The sequence below is a fragment of the Anoplophora glabripennis genome, unplaced genomic scaffold (assembly GCF_000390285.2).
Source record: "Anoplophora glabripennis isolate ALB-LARVAE unplaced genomic scaffold, Agla_2.0 scaffold327, whole genome shotgun sequence".
NCBI classification, from domain to species: Eukaryota; Metazoa; Arthropoda; class Insecta; order Coleoptera; family Cerambycidae; genus Anoplophora; species Anoplophora glabripennis.
Window position 1 is genome coordinate 41,228 of NW_019416408.1, and position 21,788 is coordinate 63,015.

General features: G+C 31.4%; 1 protein-coding gene across 1 annotated transcript in view; it reads left to right on the forward strand.

The window, feature by feature from the left end:
• Positions 1–21,439, forward strand: part of LOC108909466 (nuclear migration protein nudC-like) — a gene marked incomplete at its 5' end in the record, with an annotated part of 60,551 nt that extends 39,112 nt beyond the window's left edge. The window contains 3 exons of the mRNA XM_018713810.1: positions 20,722–20,916; positions 21,053–21,255; positions 21,310–21,439. Of these exons, the coding sequence (XP_018569326.1) occupies positions 20,722–20,916; positions 21,053–21,255; positions 21,310–21,361 (450 nt within the window). The remainder of the gene's footprint in view (positions 1–20,721; positions 20,917–21,052; positions 21,256–21,309) is intronic.
• Between the last annotated feature and the right edge of the window lie 349 nt (positions 21,440–21,788).

A 21,788-nucleotide genomic window follows, 5' to 3' on the forward strand; every position in this document is an offset into this window, starting at 1 on the left:
TGACCTGTTTTTGGATTTTGCCGAAAAGTTCTTTACTACCCTGTAATGCCTTGCGGTACGTTTTCGATGGGCTACCCTGTATATCGTTTATAACTTGTTTTTCATTAATTTTTCTACAATGTGTTCCTGACTAATTACCTACCATTAAAAATAAAAAACCGAACAAAGTTTTATAGGTACACAATTCTGCGGACAAGTTTCGAACTTATTAGTTCTCATCAGTATATGATAGGTGCGATTGCCGATAACCGATTTAGCTATTTACCGACATGTTTTAAGTGTGGGTGAGATATAACCTACGAAACATTTATCTTGAGTTAAATATCATTGTTATTCAGTACATACCTAATCATTATCAAAATGAGAAAGAATTTTTTTCGACTTTTCCCACAATTTTACATTATGCGGGGTGTCCCAGTGTCCACCCCTTCTAAAATCCAGAGTACATGGTTATATGAAAGTTACCTACTGGTCTCCAAGCGGCACATATCGTGGCCTTGTCTATGACCTTGAAAGTCGTTTTCAAGGTCAACATTGTTGTTTTATATGTAAATCCTTATTTTCAACCCCGGATTTGGAAAGAGCGGAAAATTCTATGTTCAGATAATGTATCATGTGTGGGGTCCATTTGACCCCCCAAGGTCACGTGAAGGTCAATTTTGTTTTACTGTTTATAGTTTATTTTTGTATCTAGGTACTTTGTCAACGATATTATATAAAAATAGCTTTATCTTATTAACATTGAAAATAACTTTATTATTATGTTTTTATATTATTATGTCATTATGTTATGTTACACATTAATTGTAATTGGAAAAAAATAGACCTTCACTTGATCTTGGAGGGTCAAATGGACCCTACACATGACACATCATCTGAACGTAGAATTTTCCGCCCTTTCCTAATCCGGGGTTGAAAATAAGGATTTCCATTTAAACAAACAAGTTGACCTTGAAATGACCTTGAAAATGACCTTCAATAAATCAAAAAAAAAATAATTATTTTTCAAGGTTTCTTTTATTACCGCAATAATCGTAGCTCAAAAAAATCTTTTGTCAAAATATCTTGAAACTAGAACTTCAAACAAGGCGGTTTTTTTTTCTAGATACGACCATTTTTCACCGAGATACAGCCATTTAAAAATCACTAAAAAATATATGAAATATTTTTGTTCCCTTAATTTTTTCCAGTAGTGTATGTATACCTGTGCGACTTTTTAAATAAATTGTGCGAATAAAATTAAAAGTAGTACCTACTTTTTCTTTCTTTAAATTGTGGCATTGCATATTTACAAAGCTTGTATAGGCAATCAAAATATTACAAGGAGCTTTATTAGGTGTTGATAGCGATCAAATTGCTCACATTTCGTCAACCCAAAACAAATTTTGCCGAGGTAACAGACCGGAAAAATACCTGAAATTTCCGCATTGATAAAATACACCTGTGCATGTGTATAATAGTTTATGATAATTTAGCCTTTTCAAAAACTGGTTCATAAAAACAATAAAACATTAAATTTTTCAATTATTATGCAATACGGTCAAGGTTTCGTCCGTCAAGGCCACATCCTCATAGAAGCAGCGCACATAACTTTAGATATGGAAGGTGATTTTAATGATCGACTATTCGTGTAACGTTTTGCTTCGTACGTGCGATGATCAAATTTTTTGTTAACATAGAAACAACTAGATTTATTTAAGTTGTTTTTTTTTTAATTGAAATTTTAATACCAAATAATAGGTACTGTGGAACCTGGATTATACAAAGTGATTCATTAACAATGGGCAAATCGTAATCTGAAGATACTACACGTGAAATGGCGTGAATTGGCGCAAACATGCCTTATCCGAAAGTTGGTAGGTTCGCAAATACACGGTGTTGAAAGTTAAAATTTTAAATCGTCTTTTGCGATTATTCTGAAAATATGCAAGTTAGGAACTCGAAAATTTGTGAAACTATATATTTTTTTAAGCGACGAATAAAATGTATGTTGCAATTTCAGCGTTGCTCATAGAGGGCGCCACTTAAGACCAATTTTACTGAAAATTTAGTTAATAACTTTTTACCCTGTATGTCTAACATAAAACTTGACTCAATACATGAAAAAACAATCATCTTTCCATTAATTGTGTACTCTTGTTTCATTTCGGTATCTCGATCCGTTTTCGAGAAAAATAAATTTAACGAACACTATGTTTTGATAATACGAGAAATTAAAAGCGAAACAAACTAAGTGTTTCTTCATGTTATTACGGCAATTAACAATAAAACAAATGAAATACGTAATACTTTGCCATACCTCTTCAAGCGGACGAATAGATTCTTTGCGAACTATATCTTTCATTCGAGACCAAAAAGAAAAATCAAGAGGATTGAAGTCCGAACTTCTGGGTGGCCAAGCAAAAATGCTTCAATCGCGATATCGTTCTCCATTGACAGTCACTGCGTTTCCGGTTTCATTTTCGGAATTTATACTATGTTATTTTTTTGTTGTGTGCTATATAACCCCACACTGCTCTTAACAAATTTTTCCTGATTAATCTGTTCTCGTGTGTCCTAGATCATTTTATATTTATTTTTTATTATATTTAGGTAATCACTTGTTATTTTACTATCATTTTTTAACATAAACATCATCGACTTGTTTTTAGATGTTTTACCATACCGAACAAGGTTGTTTGATATTTTAAAAGTATTAGGTATTATTTAATTACCTACCTTAGTTAGAACGTATTAGAGTATCGAATAAATTTCGCCTTGACAGTAACAATAATTTTCTATTTTATAAGCTCGCGTACTGTTGACCCTATTTTGATGAACATGGAATGCAATAAATATAATTAATAAGCAGGCAATAACTATAAAATACACTGCATTTAATATGCGCTTGCGAGATTTATCTACATTTTAATAGATATTTCTAATGAATGTATAATTAGAAGAGGTGTAGTAAACATATATTTTTTTTCATTAACGTCGCATGGACATATGGGTAAATTAGTCCTCCTATTTTAAGAAATGGTTATATAAGCAATGAAACATTTATATAATATCACGAATAAGTAATTAAGTACTTGAATATTTTAAAAAATAATGATGAGCATGGGACAGTATAAAGTAAAATGAATAAATTAATAGCAAAAGGAATAATAGTACTTAGTAGTAATTCATTGTTTATACCGGGGTGTCCCGTTCATGTTTCAAAAAAAATTGTGTGCAAGTTCCTCTTGGAAAAATAATAGGGGTAGTTCATGTAAAGTTTTTTTCTTAGACGCCCTATTTTCGAGTTACAGTGTGTTGAAGTTGTTACTTTCCAAATGGTTTTCCTTAATCTTTATCTTTAAATTGGCTAAAGATAAAGATGTCAAAATTTGTACACGAGTATACATCAACTGTGCGTTAAGAATAATGTGTAACCGATTTCTTTCTGAAAAGCAGTGTCGCCGATACAGGTAATTGGAAGGGTACAATCGAATAAAAAATATGTTAAAAGTAAAAATTTATTACATTTCTAAACGGTTCTGTAAACTCTAAAGCATACTACAAAAAAGGGTATACTTGTCGAAATTTGGTAGCATGTACCATTTTAAATTTAAATTGCATAGAAGGAAATGGGGTACAATTTCAGTATCTACTGTAGTATTTCGAGTTTGCACATTTATTTAATTAATCACCATAATCTCTTTATTTTGATTTACTCTTTTAAATGTTAGTTTATAACAAACTGAAACTTAAAATAAATTTTATTATTATTTTTTTATTTAATAAAATGTTTTACAATCTAACTGTTTTATGTGATACGTAAGAAATAAAAATTATAGTCTTAAATGCAGATACTGTTGGTAGCTAAATGTCTTCAGCTCATTCAATGGTAACGTCCTCTTTCAATTTAATATTTTGTTAATGTACTTGTGCCGCTTTGTGTGAGCAAAAAAAATGCAACTTCATTTCCGAATTCAACCGAATTTCAACAAGTTATACCTTTTTTGTAGTATCCTTTAGCGTTTACAGAACCGTTTAGAAATGTTATAAAGTTTGACTTTTAACATATTTTTTCTTCGATTGTACCCCTTCAATTACCTGCATCGGCGACAATGCATTTTAGAAAGAAACCGTTTGTACATTGTTCTTAACGCACAGTTGATGTTTAGTCGTATACAAATTTTGACATTTTTATCTTTGGCCGATTAAAAATAATTAAGGAAAACTATTTGAAAAGTAACAACTTCACCACACTGTATCTCGAAAATAGGGCGTCTAAGAAAAAAACTTTATATGAACTACCCCTACTATTTTCCCACGAGGAACTTGCAAACAAGTTTTTTTGAAGCATGGACAGGACACTATGTTTACCTTAAAACGTAAAATTTGATTTTTCCGAGGACTTAATGGGGATGTGCATTATTTTTTATTTTGATATAAAAATATTTGATCCCCTAGAGTCTAAAGTCGTATCTAATTAAAGTGATGTTGATCAGAAAATGGTAATTTTTAGTTATAAAATATTTTTACAATTTACAAATAATGTATTATAAAATGAGAAAACAAAATGATGATCAAATTTTTATTAGGTACTTCTTATTCAAAGTTTACAAATTTATTGTATAAGAGATAAAGGTCCTACAAAAATATGCTGAATTTAATTTGGTGGAAAATAAAGTTAATTATTTAATAGCAAACATTTTTTTAATCAGGTAAATAGAATTTCCCATTTGAAAAAATGGTGAATGCGCTAGTACTAGTTTGATGTACAGTACAGGTCTGTAACAGGAATCACTACATACGCTGTTGTATTAATGAGTTTTACTTTATTATTCTATCAAAATAAAGTAAATACTTTACATTATTGATGATAACCTAATGAGACGGACGCATTGGAAATTGAACAACAAATTCAATGATATGAATCGTGAAGAAAGTTTTCGGATTGGAATTTACTGGGAAGTTACTCCCGATTTATTAAAATGTATACAAACTTATTTTATATTAAAAAAAAATCATTTTGCTTTGAAACATAAAAACAAATGCACTAATCAAATTTCTAAGATATCAGTGGCGCCGAAATTCTAAGATTTTTAGTCCTTCAGTATCTGCGCCACTGCTTGACCTAGGAAATATTTGCACAGGCAACTGTTATATTTTTAAAAGCGTTGTCATTCTGTATCTCGAAAATTAGTCGTTTATTATATAAATCATACAAACTTTCCTTTAAAATCCAATTCAAGGAATTACCTTAAATATTTGTATGTAATACATTTCCTATGCGTGTTCAATTTACTTTTATACACATTCATAGTTTTTTTATCTATTTTTAGTACCTAGTGTTTGTTTATTTGTTAATATTCGCATTCAAGAGCGCCAACTTGAAACTCACACGACATCCCTACAAAATACAATCTACAAAAATCTGCATTTATTGTAGAATCTGTTTTAGTTTCTTTTTCTCAAAATAAATTTTCCAAACAAAATCATGCTTAGAAAGAAAATTGTAATACCATCAGCATTAAATTAAATATTTTACACATAGCGGTTTTTAAACCACAACGCCCTATTTATTTTGTACAAAAAATATTTATTATATATGACAAATATTGCACGGTTTAAGACAATAAACTTTGCCAAATAACAATTTTTCTGTGTAATTTTTTTTTTATTTTCTGTTATATATCTCCGACATGAACGAAATATCCAGACCGTTACTTAAACTACAAGCTCACATATTTATAGTTCCTGTTGCATAACGAAAGTATTTATTGGTCTGCACCAATTCTCTTACCTCGTAACCGGTGACAACCATTTCGCCTTATTCGTACAATAAAAAAAATTGCTCACAGAACTACACAAACAAAAAAGCACCGCACCGATCAACCCGCAATTCGTGTACCAACTGCTTGAGCCATTACAAAATGCTTAATTTTATGCTAATAATAAAAATTTTGCAATAACATAGCCCGAGGTTGCTGTGAAGTGTGACATTAATATTTATTTCTTGTATGGAATCGGTACCTCTCCGGTGTGGGTGTTGCGTAAAACGGCACTATTGACATTGGCTTAGTGGCAATGACACTGGATTCGTCTATTGTTTTCTAGAATGTTAACAATGTTATTTGGCGTCGAATTGAAGTTGAACCCCTTCATCACTAAAGACAATATAAGGAATAATTTAATGGTGATTTTACTAAAAATCGCTTCTAGAGAAATTGTACCGGACCGTGGATTATAGTCTTTCCGAAGTCAGTTGAACTTGTATAAAAATTAAAAACGCATAGCAATAAAATTTAATGAATTTCATAGGCGTCCCTAAAAATGTTTTCTGCTAAAGGTAAAAAATTATAATAATTTCTATCTAATGTGTAGAAAATTTCTATTATATGTTCATTTGACCAACAACATATTTTAGTTATTTATATCCTCAAACAATTTATTATATTGATGATACATTTAGACTTTAATATCTGTATTTATTATTATTAAAACTTCCTTCGCCTAGTCTTCATAAGTTTGTCATTTTAAATTAATTTTGTTTAGTTCATCTTCAGGGTGGCTGATATATGTATATGGAAACAGTCGATTATCTCCTAAAGTAAGATACCTATCATAAAATCATAAGACACAAAGGTTTTTTATTACAATAAAGAAAAATTTTTAATGGAACACCCTGTATATATTCCATATTTCAATTCTTTTCGAAATAGCACAACATGTACCAAAATTAACCGTTTTCGAGATATTAAACTTTGAAAGTTCTTAACTTCTTACTACTCAAATTTATAAAAGAAAAAGGGTCCCAAATTATGAATATTGATTTTGAAAATAATATAAGGTGGAGGATATCGATATGATTTAATTTTATTATTAGTTTTTTTACAGAAAATAAAAACACAATAGTTCAGGGTTGATAAAAATGCATGCATCGAAAAAATTTATTTTTTTAATGAATGTCCTGGATATTTTAAATTTTATGAAAACAATAGTTATGCCAGAATAAAAAAAAGAGAGAAAACGAGTTTTAATAAACAATAAATATTTTCTTTGGAATTCTATTTTATAAGGTACTCAAAGTGTTCACCATTTACCTACCTCCTAACAGTAATGAAATCGCTGAACAAAATTTTGCAGTGAATCTGAAAGGGTGTTGGAAGGAATAGTGAAAATTTCATGCCTTGCGTTTCCTGCAACTCTTCGATATTTTGCGGCCTATTTTTGTAGACTACATTTTTTATGTGACCCCACAGAAATAACCCAACTCATATCGGGAGACCTTGGTGGCAATTCAATGGCCCCTCTGCATCCAATCCTTTTATCAGGAAAGATTTCATCTAGATTGCCCGTACCACAAGTCCAGAATGTGGAGGAGCCCCATCATGTTGAAACCATATTTTTCAGCCCGTAAATTGGGATTGTTTTGTTCGGGAATAATTATCTAAGCTCTGGAATAATATGTTATTGCAAAAGTAATAAATATCGTTTAGAGGTCTTTTCGTTTATAAAATAGGGTCGTATGACGTGTCCACCAATAATGCCACACCAAACATTAACTTTCTGTGGTCGTCGGGTGTTATCCAATGTGGATTTTGGTTTGACCAATACCTACAGTTGTGTCGATTTACATGCCCGTTTAAACAAAATGTAGATTCGTCAGGAAATAATGTGGATGACAAAGTTGACATTTTCGTTTAATTTATCCATAATAACTTCGCAGAACTCGATTCTACGATCGTAATCGTTTTCACTCAATTCTTGTAATAAATGAACTTTATATGTATGTAATTTTTCCCGTTTGCAAATTTTTTGAATAGAATATCTACTCATGTTATGATTTAAAGCCCTCTATTGTGTTTATTGGATTTTCCACAACATCTAACATGACTATCAAAGAATTTTCTTCATTTATAACGCTTACTGGTCTTCCTCTATTTCGTCGATCTATAACACCTCCAGTTTATGGATTATAAACTTAGACTAAAATATTTTTATATAATTTATAAGAAAATGATTTTCAAAGTTTGATATCTTGAGAACTGTTAAGTTTAGGTACATATGAATTTTGTTTAGAATGTCGAGGAGAATTGAAATATGGAATAATATACAGGGTGTTCCATTAAAGAAAAACAACTTTGTTCTGTGCTCCTGCTTGTAAAAAGTTTGGCACATGAGAAATATGTCACAATATTTAGTACACAATATTTTCTAGAATCAAGAATACACATACCTACTTATAATAATCCCGAGCTAAGTAAAAATGATTTCACTTGAAATAAATATTTTTTTGACGGAAGAGAATTTGCTTAATTAATGTTTGTGCTATACTGATATATACGCACACAAAGCATATTCTTCATCGAATGAATTTTTTTAAATGTGCTGAGACTCGTTTATTTCCATGAATGGAAGGCACTATAATGGGACTAAAAAACACCACTCGCCAATTAAGATTTAGCTTTGACCTAAAACAGACGCGTTTTTCTAATGTGGTCATGTCAATTAAAAGGAAAACCAATTAACAGTTTGCTCTTGACAAAATGAACATGTGCGGTCTACCGGAAAATATGCAGATTTTTTCTGAATAATATTACCATTTGTCTGTTAACTAACACTAAGTTTTCCACGTACGAGCAATTAATCAGAATTCAAAGTGGAGAAATTAACGATTTGCCCAGATAAGGTGGCGTTCTTTTTTTTGCGGAGCCTTGCGCATACCAAAAAGGATAAAAATGTTACTAATTAAGCAGTCTTAAGGCCGGTAGTTTACGTTAATTAATTGTGTGTTCCACATTTTACACTTCGAGTTTTAAATATTTAATAGTGCAATGGTTTTTACGAATATATCTTGAAAGAGAGTAGTAAATTAAATTGATGTTTCACGTCTTGTATAAGCATATAGTAGTTTCAGTATGGATTCAACGAACAAAAATAGCCACCACTTGGATTTTTTTAAACTGGGATGTCGATCTACTTTGAATTTTATGAGAACCGTGTTATTTTGTTTTTCCGAAAAGAATTGGCGCCATATCAAAGTTTACATTGTGATAGCATATTTCGAAAATGAAAATGCATATTTTTTTCAAGTGGTCGTCATTTTGACAGAAATCATACTATAGAAACGTTTTTTCTTCAAAATGTGCAGAATTTCATCAGTTCTGAACTGTTTTTTTTTTTCAGAATTCAAATTGCTCTAAAACTTTCTGAGATAAATGAGAAAAACGGAAGTTATTTTTTTTTCAAAATTGATTTTCTCAAAAACCCCACCTTCTATTTCCACCAAATTTGAGTATGTTTTTCAAGGCCAAATAAGCTTATCTTTTAGCCAAGCGGCATTATGCCAACTTGCTCCGTTCGGGGGAGATACGGTTTCAAAATACATATTTTTTTCAAGTGGTCGTCATTTTGACCCAAATCATCCTATTGAAACGCTTTTTTCAAAATGTGCAGAATTTTATCACACTTTTGCATGTTTCTTTCAGAATTCAAATTGCTTTAAAACTTTCTCAGATACCTAAATGAGAAAAACAGAAAAGATATATTTTTTCAAAATTAATTTTCTCAAAATCCCCACCTTATATTTTCATCAGATTTAGGTTTGGTAAACGAAGTAATTGGATCAACAGAACTGTGAAATAAAAGAAACTCCCAGATTAGTTCAATAATCTGCTCATAATTTTGTCGGTCATGTTATTTTTTATCTTAAAGATTAAAGGTTTGTTAAAATTTGCCCCTCTTGTAAATTTTTGGCTGTATGCACGAAATTGGGACACATTGGGTATAAAATTCTTTATACAGGGTATCTCATAATTAGCTGCCAACCCTGAACAGGCCGATTCTATGATCAAAACTAAGTAAAAAAGTTCATATGAACATGGGTCCGGAAATGCTTCCTAAGGGCACAGGGACCCATTGAAGAGGGAGGAATGGAAATCATTTTTTTGCAATATCTCTCAATCGCGTTGTGATAAATGAATGAAATTTGGTATACACAGCTAAATTTTGATGAGCAATTTGATGGACTAATCCATTTATTTCCACAAGGTCCATTGGGGTGGGTACGGGGGGGCCCTTGGTACTTTGCGTGTGTAACTTTTTCATCTTTGACTTTTTAACAAATTGGACAGCAAATTCCGTTTTCCCGAACTGTTTTACGTTAAAAAGGTACTCTTGTTTCAAATCGTTATCTTTAACGGTTTCTGAGAAAATCGCTCTTGAATTAATCCCACTTTGGTCAATTTCATAGTAATTTAAACAAAAAATAATAATAATAATTTTCCTTTCCTCTCTTTTCCATTTAAAGGATTAATTTTTATTTAATTTAATTTTTTATTATTATTTTTTTATTAAAATTAGATTAAATTTAAACAAAAAAATTTTTTTTTTTTAAATTACTATGAAATTGACCAAAGTGGGATTAATTCAAGAGCGATTTTCTCAGAAACCGTTAAAGATAACGATTTGAAACAAGAGTACCTTTTTAACGTAAAACAGTTCGGGAAAACGGAATTTGCTGTCCAATTTGTTAAAAAGTCAAAGATGAAAAAGTTACACACGCAAAGTACCAAGGGCCCCCCCGTACCCACCCCAATGGACCTTGTGGAAATAAATGGATTAGTCCATCAAATTGCTCATCAAAATTTAGCTGTGTATACCAAATTTCATTCATTTATCACAACGCGATTGAGAGATATTGCAAAAAAATGATTTCCATTCCTCCCTCTTCAATGGGTCCCTGTGCCCTTAGGAAGCATTTCCGGACCCATGTTCATATGAACTTTTTTACTTAGTTTTGATCATAGAAGCGGCCTGTTCAGGGTTGGCAGCTTGGTTGGAGAGGTAATGGGTATTAAATGATGTTTATACATTCCTGGATCAACAACCAGAACAACTAACGTTACCACTATACATTACCAACTTATGATTGGTGACCATCATGACAATGCACACTCACACTCAGCTTTGTCAATTCGTCAGTTTTGTGTCAAAAATCGGACTACTGTCCTTTCTCATCCTCCTTACTCGCCAGACCTAGCCCCTTGCGATTTTTTTCTTCGAAATTAAATCAGTGCTGAAAGGACGTTATTGTCAGACTATTGATGACAGCAAAGCAAATTCGTCACAGACTTTAAAGGCCATTTCAAATGAAGCTATCCAGAACAGCTTCGGAAAATGAAAACACCGCTGGAAAAAGTATGTGAACATGGGATGGTCGTACTTTGAAGGGGGCAAAGACGATAATGTATAAAATTAATAATAAAGTTTAAAAAAAAAATGTCCAGTTATTTTCTGAACAGATCTCGTATGCCATGTGATTTGAGAGCTGTTTCTATGTCAAAACCTCCAAATTTCAACAAGGAATATTTTTTTTGTAATGGACATTAAACAGCTAACCTCTAATCTACAAAAAATCTAATGAGGAGAACGGCACGTTGTGAAAACGCTTTATCAGGAATAGATCTTAATAGGATGTAGGTAATTGTAATGTCATGAAGAAAATTACACGAAACCGATGCTGTGAAATAGAGAAAATTGTTTTGATGTGTTTTAGAAGTTAATCTTGTTGCACCGAAACTAGCTTACACTTTGGAAACAGAATATGTTTTATTTTATTCACATGTAACAGTTTTTTTATTTTTAAGTTTTATGCGATAAAAAGCAAAAACCGCAAATTTCAGAAAGATAGATTTGAAGGTATTGGTACGAAGAATCTCCAAAAAAAATTTGAATGTAGAAAAACTATGGCCTTCTTGAGAAAAACAAATTTTTTTCGAAGATACACTTTTTTATGCATTTTCTGTCGAAACATTTTTGAAAAGGTTGATTTGAAGGGCTCCATTCCCTCTATCAGGTAAAATAAGAATTATTTTATCGTGCCAAAAAGCAAAAAAAAAACAAGCAATCAAAATACAATCGGAATTTTTTTTTTAATTTTCTTTTTGGCTTTTCCGAGTACATAATAGACGGAACTATGCGTCTGAGAGGAAAAAGAAAAAATGGGGGTCCTCTTATTTTTGATCTAGAACAATAAAAAATATTTTGGAGTAGCTTGGTGACAGGTCCACTTGGAGCTCTGCATGATTTGAGATGGAATCGGCCTGCAATCTTTTTTTCGTACTTATGAACCTTTTTTTGTAAATTTTCACGCACTCTAATGTTACAATTTTATTTCCAAATTTTAGCAATCATTTGAATAAAGGAGAAAATGTATGTGATCCACAAAAAGATCTTGGATGCATGCTTGCTGTATTATTTTGAAATATATTGGTGCAGATTCAAAAATCGAAACACAAATTTTGTTTACAACTATGAAAAATCGAAATTTCTATGAAAACTTCTATACTATTGAACAGACAAAGTTAAAATGAAAATCCTAAATAATTTCAAATGACACACAAAGGTACAAATACGGACGATAGTGAGAATATTTGAAAATTGCTTTGGATAAGATAAAATTTAACTCTGAGAACTTTAGTCAAAACCATATTCGTAGCTACCGGATGCATAGAAACTACAGAACTTGAACAAGTATTAGGTACTTTTGTAAAGGAAAAAAATAAAAAAAAAGGTAAACAATTTAACTACACAGGGCCATTTTAAACATCCTACTGTCGCCAATACTTCCGGTCGCAAAGTGTAAGATGGCCAAAGAGAAATTGAAGTCAGTATTAAAGTATTTTTATAGTTTCAATTGTAAAATAGTTTATTGAAAAAATATTACAATCACATTTAGCTTACCACATCTACGCACACAAATAAATATATTCTCTGGATTCAATATATTTTTTCTGTGTATGATTATAAGAATAAGTTTAATATAAATATTCCCACCGTTATGTAAGTTATGTTCATGGTCTTACAATATTCTTATACCTACCTACTTAGTATGACATACACATTCTAAATAAAACAAAAATTACTAGAGAGAATGAAACGATAGTGATAATACACCTGTACAAAAAAGGTGCATCCGCATACTGCAGAAACAATCATAATTATTGTTGTCCGTTGTCAATAAAATAGCTCCTGAAAAAAAAATCGACTTAAAAGAGGCGCAACCTATAATTAAACTTCGATTCGAGTTATTACCACACAAGTAATTGGTATTAGATTTGCATGTATAGTACTATTAACCTTCAAAATAAAAAATCATAGTTAACCTTGTCATGTTTACATATCCCTATAATAATGCGTTTGTTTGTAAACACGTTACACAAGAAACACCTTAATTTCTTGTAATCAACGAGATGAAGACCATACCTACTTTAGTTTTAGTATCATATTTTCGTTGCTTAAATTCATTTTCGTAAACAACAGCAGTTAACTTTTATAGCTGTTGTGAAATTTTGAAGTGGAAGAGATAAAACACTAAATATTAACTTATTATCCAATAAAGTATTTAAAATATAATAGTTCACATATTTTCATATAATTGTGACCCCTATGCAGGATGTCCCACCACGAAATCCATCGATGGATATCTGCGAAACCGCTCGAAGGATTTTTTTGAAATTGTGGTGCTGTGATACGGGCCGTGAGGCCTACCACTCAAAATATTTTCATGGTCATCGTACTTTCGGTTATACCGGAAGTCGATAACAACTTTCTTATTTTAAGTGGAACCCCCTGTCTATTATTGCATTTTTGGAAAGAGCCTTTATTTTTTTGTGTAAAACATACAGCATACTCCATACATTTACCGTTTCCGAGATAATTTGATTTTTAGGCAAAAATTTACAGATGCAGACTGTCGGCAAAATTTAGTTTTCCCGGAAACACAGGTTTATTTTTTGTGCGAATTGGACATTTTGTAGAGGCAGATCTAATTTATCGGATTTGACATGAAAATTTTCCAATTTTTTTACAAGGTGGCAGGCCAAAAAAATGATCGCATATGAAGTTGAATAAACATTTCCCTTTCCCTAAAATGATTTGGGTACACATGCCTGCAAGTGACCCATTTTAAGTATTACGTCAAAAGCGCCAGCCTGAAGCCGGCCGCCCGGACTGGTCTACCCGTTGCAAGCGACAAGAAACAATGTGCAACGCGGGATATGGTTTCCGGAAGAGGACCACGGCAGATTGGCACCTAGGACCAGATACATATACACGCTAGCGACTCCATACCAAGACTCTTCAGCGAACGCTCGCCCCGACAACACTTCTTTCTCACAACAAACTTTGTTTTCAATAAAAATACTTTTATTTTACCGTTGAGAAAGAGTTTTATTTTGCTGCACACCGAAAGCAATCCTCAATGGTGTTTCCATTTGTTTCGCATATTTTAGGTTGGCCGTGACACATAAGTAACAATCAACACGACAACTGCCACAGGTTTATAATTGTCAAATTTATGTATTTTAATAAATGTTCAAAATGTCTTCCTTCAACTTCTAAACATTTTTCACACCTTTGGATTAGTATCTTGTGGGTGGCTGATCTAAATATAATCCGGTGATTGATGCTATTTTATTTAAGGGACTAAAAAATAGTGTGTATAGTACTCCAGTAACAACAAAGGAAAATTGTATGCATAAAGTAAGGCAAGCATTTAAGCATATGTCACCGGATTCTGTTAGAGCAGCGACGCACAAGGTACACAGGTGTGAAAAATGTTTAGAAGTTGAAGGGAATTTTATGTTTTGTTGAGAAATTTTTTGGTCTCTTATGATTTTTTCGTATCTGCGACCGTTATCAAAAAATAAAAATAAAAAACGATTTTGTGTAATTCGTTAGATGAAATTGAAATTCTTAAAATGGTCCAATAGGCTCTTGCTTTATTTAGATACTCTCTTATTGTTTCTATTAATTTTGACAGTTTATTCGCCACTGCCTGTTAGAAGCTGGAATGACCAGGTTTTTGTAGCAATAATTTATTACAATACAAAAGACCTAAATAATAACCATAACAAGGAAACTATGTTACAACAATAATTGTCGAAAGTGACGTCTATACATATTTGAGAATATTTGTTGATCAAGTATCATTCTATTCTATTGGGATAATGCTCCATGTACAGCCGTCTAGCTTCTCTTGCATTTCCATTCGCAAGACAATATATGAAATGCATTTCAGCCATTTCAAAATTCGTAAAGTTTGGCATTGTTATGATATTATAATGAGTATTTAAAACAGTTTTACACCTTACAGTTTATAACTTAAACCTTTAATTTATAAACATAAAATTCAATTTTGATTTTAGAATAGGTATACCAGCGGCGCACCGCACAAAAGTTCAGGGAAAGAAAAAGGGGTATGACCCTCGAAAAAATATCACTCTGTAGAATATCATGACCATTTGGTATGTGCAATGATGTAAGTCCTATTTTAAAAAGAAGTGCTTTTGAGACAAATGACCTTTACAGTACTAAAGACATTTACGTATCGTCAGTAAAAATCTAGAATTTTTTTTATCAATTAACAAAAAAATTACGACGAGTTAAAGTGAGAGGTGTCAATTTTGTAGGCAGAAAACTGTGACATTTTCATTAATAACTAAAAAATGGGGTATCGAAACTAACTGAAATTACAGAAGCTGAGCTAAACTTAAAAGGTATTTCTTTTGATTTTTTGATAACTATAGCTCAAAAAAAATTTTTGTTCAAAGGTCTTGAAACTAGAGATTTAAATCTTCAAAACGCTTTATTGCTTATCTCGATAAGACCATTTTTCACAAAGATACAGTCTTTCGAAAATCTATAAAAAATTCACGTTCCTTTAATTTTTTCCAGTAGTGCTTATAAAAAATACTGGTATCCCATCCTGTTCGTTGGTGGCAAAAATCTCCGTCTTAATGTATTTTTGAAGCTGAATGTAATAAAACATACAGACACGTTATACAAATTACTTTCCCCGTCTATGAGCGGAAGCTACATTTTCCAAGAATCGCTTGTGCGATGTTTCGCTGCTCCGTTAAAATGTAATTTACTTTCCAACTTTCTGAGAAAGTTGTTTTTTACATTTCCGATATTAATTACACACGTGTGATCGCACATCGGGAAACGATATTTCGTAAATCCAGTTGCAAAAAGCTCTCCGTGGAGATTTCGATGGGAAGGTAGGCGGTGAACGATCCAATTAAATCGCCATAAAAACGGAACGCGAGCGGAAAAACTCGCGGGCGGACACGCGGTGCGAGGGCCCCAGCGGGCGACCTTTACGCCAACCGAGCAATTAGACCGCGACAGCGTCAACGTTGCGCAAAGGGATACCGGACTCAGAATTACTCTGAATTCCTATAGACCGAGAGTTGCGACACAGATCTCGATCGCGGATTTTAATGCATGTGTTTGAGAATATTTAGAAAGGATGAAAGGACTTTGGGACGTCGGCACATGACAGCGTAATATGCAATGTCGTTACTCGATGGAAAAGTGAATTGGACGTCTCTGGGAATGTTATGAAATTCTGTCTGTACCATCGTTTACACCTTTTTGCGTGCAACTAATTATGGCATTAATTCAATTATGAGATGATTTATTCATAATACACTCATAAAAATTGTATGTAAAATGATACAATAAATAATTTGTTATTTTGACACGGATAGATAATGCAAAATGCAAATGACAAGTTATATTGGGCATGTAATTTTACAATTTTCCTGTACCATTTAATATTCCCGCTGACAATATCTCCGAAATGAAAAAATTTATTTTAATTTCGGAAACTGGGGTTGTTAGGTCCCTCGAATAGCTTCAAATTGCAGTTAGAATTGTTAGTTTAAATCTTTCTGTATAGATGGCGTGGCGATACTAAATTTTTTGATTCCTGGAACGTGGAAATGTGGTCCATCTGAAAGATCGTTGCATTTTGAGTAATTTTTGTAATATAAAGTTTTTCCCAACATTTACTTGTTTTTGATACATCGGCTTTAATATATAATGTATGATATAACAGGAAAATCTATTATTTTATTTAAATCACACTAAGACAAAATATTCTTTTAAAATATTGTTATAATGGCTTTATTCACACCACATACTAACTAACAAGCAATAAATTATAAAAAAAAACAAATTATTAACTACAGAAGAAAATTGTAAAAAGGTAAATCTTATATTGCAGTTTTGTATAATAAAATTTATGTGGCTTTAGATCGTGACATTTTATTAAGAGCCTGTAATGTCGAACTAACGAGAAGACTCACATAGTGTATTAATGCTGAAGGACGTAATTTTGAACATTTATTATAATTTTTGTTTTAACTTGCTTCAGTAACTACATCTACATCTTCGTTATTATTTTAAATACTTTCTGTTACTTTTCTTGCAGTTGTTCATTTGTTTTTTCATAATTTATTATATGTGGTGAAAATAAAGCCGTTATAACAATATTTTAAAAGAATATTTTGTCAGCGTGATTTAACTAAAATAATAAATTTTCCTGTTACATCATACATTGCATATTGAAGTCGACATGTCTCGAAAACAAGTAAATATTGGGAAAAACTTTATAGGTATCGCAAAAATTACTCAAAATTTAACGATCTTTTAGATGGACCGCATTTCCACGTTCCAGGAGTAAAAAAAATGTTTAGTTTCGCTACGCCATCTATACAGAAAGATTAGTACTAAGAATTCTAACTGCAATTGAAGCTATTCGCTGAACGTAACAACCCCAGTTTCCGAAACTAAAATAAATTTAATTTCAGAGATATTGGCAGCGGAAGTGTTAAATGGCACACCCTGTATATATACTTGCGACACCTACAGTGTAATTTTACGAAGAAATAATATTTTACAGAAGAAAGTAATATCTATGAGTTATTATTTTGTGATATTTCTGCTTTTTTACGTATTTCTATTTTACCAAGGTGGCACTGTCTAACTTGAGTGATTTCGAAATTTCACCCATGTTCTAAAAATAATTCAATAAACTTGCAAAAAGCCATTCACGCGGCACAAATCCCGCAAAAGTACGAGCCCTGGACAAGAAAGAAAATTTAACTGTATATCGTATGTTGGGCCACATTTAGAATATTGTTCAGTGATTTGGTCACCACATTATGATGTTTATATTAATTTGATTGAAAGAGTGCAAAATAAGGATATTTGTCTTATAAAGAGAATGGAATTTACGATTATATTCAAGAAAAGTCAATGTTAAGGGAAAAGTATGATCTTAAATTGCTTGAAAGTCGTAGAAAATGTAATTATGTCATATATTTGCATAAAATGATACACGGTATGGTGGATAATTGTAAGTTTCTTTCTTTATTACAATTGGTACTACTTCGTACCCTACTAGAATTTATAGGACTTTTCACTTAGCAACAACTACAACAAATTACCACTTAAATTCTCCACTATTTAGATTATGTACAATTTACAATAATATACAAAATCATTGTGATGTATTCAATGCTAGTAGTAAGTCCTTAAAGCTAATGTTAAATGATTTGTTTTAAGTTTATATCTTATACTTGTTAACTTTAATGTTGTTACATACTCTGTATTTCGTTTCTCTTATATTCTGTAATTGGGCTATGCCTGTTGAGTATACTTTGTTATATAAATAAATATACATCTATCGCTATTGCTTTTATTTATTGTAAATTGATAGAAAATTTAAATAAATCTCACAAATTTTAAAAAATCAAAATTGAGTTAAAAAATGTTACTACCTCTACGCCCCCACAGCTCTCGTAGTCCATACCATATAGTAGTTTCTGAGAATGCGACGAAGATCCTGAGGGATTCAAGCTTCTAAAGTTTCTAGGACAGGTACTCTGCGAAGACCTCACATACACAAGCTCCTAAAACTTCCATACCAAATACTTTAAGTCTAAGGAGACCTTCACTATAACACTACAAATAAGCTCTTAATGCTGTAAAAATACTGCATCTAGTACTTAATTTTAACTACGTTTTTTAGTGAAGTCTTAATCCTTCAATGTTTGAATTCAAAATTTCAGAATCGTTTCCATATTGCATGAAATTTGAATAAATTTTAGGCTTGAAGTATGGGGCACAATTAAGTAAACATCATATACTTTGACAAAAAATGAGACACATTCTCAGTTCTATAAAACGGGTTTTCAAATTAAAATAATTATGCTATCTATGTATTATTTGAAAAAGCCTTAAGACAAGTTCTCACGAATCAAATTTAGTTCGAATCAGCTTTTTGTTCAACGGATGTTGAATTGACTGTTAGAATTAAAATTGCGACAAATTATATTATTCGGGCGTGTACACTTGCACCCATGAGTTAACTAAACTAGGAGTTTCAGAAACTTTTTTAAAATAACTTACTGCGGAGGATACTGAAAAAGGAAACCGTTTAAGAATGTCTGACCAAACATTAATTCCAAGAGCTCCTTTCTAAAATTCAGTCAAAAATTAAAAAAAAATACAGTCATACGCAAAGGACTCCCAGCATCTTTAAAGTTACAAATAACTAATATATATACTTGGCAACGGGCGATTTATTTTAATATCGGCCGTCGTTAAATTTTCTACTCCCATTTTTTCTTCTATAGAAGATAAAGCGTTATAACGAGCATCTTTATTTTTATAGGAATCTAATTTATGGTTCCATGGGCAGTCGTGACTTTGGTATAAATCCAAAAAATGCAGAAAGAAAATAAAGAAGTATATTTCGAGATTTAGACCGTTGAAAGTTCTTGTTTTTGAACGGGAAGAAAATTGAAAAAATTATTTAGTAATGCTTTAAAACCTCAATTAGAACTCACATGACTAGGTAGTTGCATTGACATTAAGACCCACCTAAAGTTTCTCGGGTATATTAGTTATTGATTTATACATATTTAATGCAATGAATATTCAGAAACTACCATTTTTTACGAGATAGTTGACCGCAGACTAATTTATGCATGCAAATTTATGAATATTTTATGTGACAGTCAAATTTTAATTAATATATTTGATAGAAAGACGTTATCAAGGGCAAGGATACAAGGTGATTTGAATAACGCAAAATATACAGTGAGGTCATGTTTTAGCAATAGAATGATCATATTCCTCGTCCAATCGTCCAATATGTCAATATTTTTACAAAATTTTTCTTATAGTTAGAACTTTACTAATGATTTCGAAATGGGGATTATTAACTATCTTATCTTTATGATTTCCAAAAAACATTTGAGTTTTAGTTTCAATCAACATTAATCGATGTCTTAGACACCATTACTGTTCAGTTTAAGTGTGCATCAATATTTTTATTAATTGATTCAAAATCTAATTGTGAAGAATATCGATGAATGTTGTTAGATAACAGTAAAAATCATAAAACGGGCCAAAGACATTTCCTTGCAAAGCACCTACTTTGTTATAAGTAGATATTATTTGATTATCTGACCTATAAATATTGCCATTGAATCATCAAAGCTAAAATATTTAAATTTTTGATGCAGAATGCATGATGGAGTATTTTTGAGACTGTAGGTAAGACATTTATTGGCCTGTAATACGACAACACAATAGGATTAGAGTATTTGAAAGTAGAGATGTTTTTTCTATGTGCCATTTATGGATAATTTTCGCATATCGACAAATGTAGTGAAATCAAAATAAAATATTTTCATTTCTCGTATCTAATAATAATAGGTATTTGTTTATTGTTGTGAAAAAAAAACAAAAAATATTAAATTTTATCTATTGTGTAATTTATATTCTATAGTATATTTTTTCCTGAAATCATGGAAACTTGTTAGTTAACTACTTCATTTTCGTGGTTGAATTATAATCAGTTAACAGCTTATCTTTGTTTTGCAGCTTCGAATTCCATTGAACGTGAACTTCAGGGTTAAACAGAGAGATCTGGTAGTGAATCTAACAAAGAGACATCTCACATGTGGAATCAAAGGTCAACCTCCTATAATCGATGATGATTTTCAATATGAAATTAAATTAGAAGAATCTACATGGGTCATCGAAGATGGAAAATCACTATTGTTCAACTTTGAGAAGGTAAGCAACACAAACATTCATCATTTAAAGTCTTATATGTCACTAACATCAAATTGTTAATCTTTTTTGTTTATTTTGTGCTTCTAATATTTATCTTTCCATGTACATCCTGTACATGGAATTGTCTTCTTTTCAGGTAAATAAAATGAATTGGTGGTCCAAACTAGTCAACTCGGATCCTGAAATCAGCACTAGGAAGATCAACCCAGAACCATCCAAACTAAGTGACCTTGATGGAGAGACCAGAGGGCTAGTTGAAAAAATGATGTATGACCAACGGCAAAAGGAATTAGGTTTACCCACCAGCGATGAACAGAAGAAACAAGATGTGATTAAAAAGTTTGTAGAAAATAATTTAGTTGTAATTTGTAGACTAACATCGACGTGTTTTAGGTTTATGGAGCAGCATCCTGAGATGGACTTTTCGAAATGCAAGTTTAGTTAAAAATTTATGAATTCGCTTTTTTATATTTTACCCTTCTGTATTATTGCCTTAACTTAAATACACTTATTAAATAGTAAAGGTGTCTGGTTTTTTAATGTACCTCTGTACCTTAAACGTAAGAAGTATATTGGATTGTGGAACAATAAATATGTAGATACTATGGATTTGGTTTTAAAAATAAAGTGAAATTTTTAATATATCTATATCTATCTTGTAGTACTGAGTTCTCTATTTTCTGTTGAACTATATTTTTTTGTTTTTTATGCATTTGATAAATTTAAGATAATTTCCGTCTTTTATTAACAAATTAGTGGAAACTGTTAAAAATGTGTAATATTCCCTAAACTGTAAAATAAATAAATAAATATTTTTCAAACGTACTCGTTAAAAAAAAAGTTTTTTAATATTTTTCGGAATGGGCTAGTCA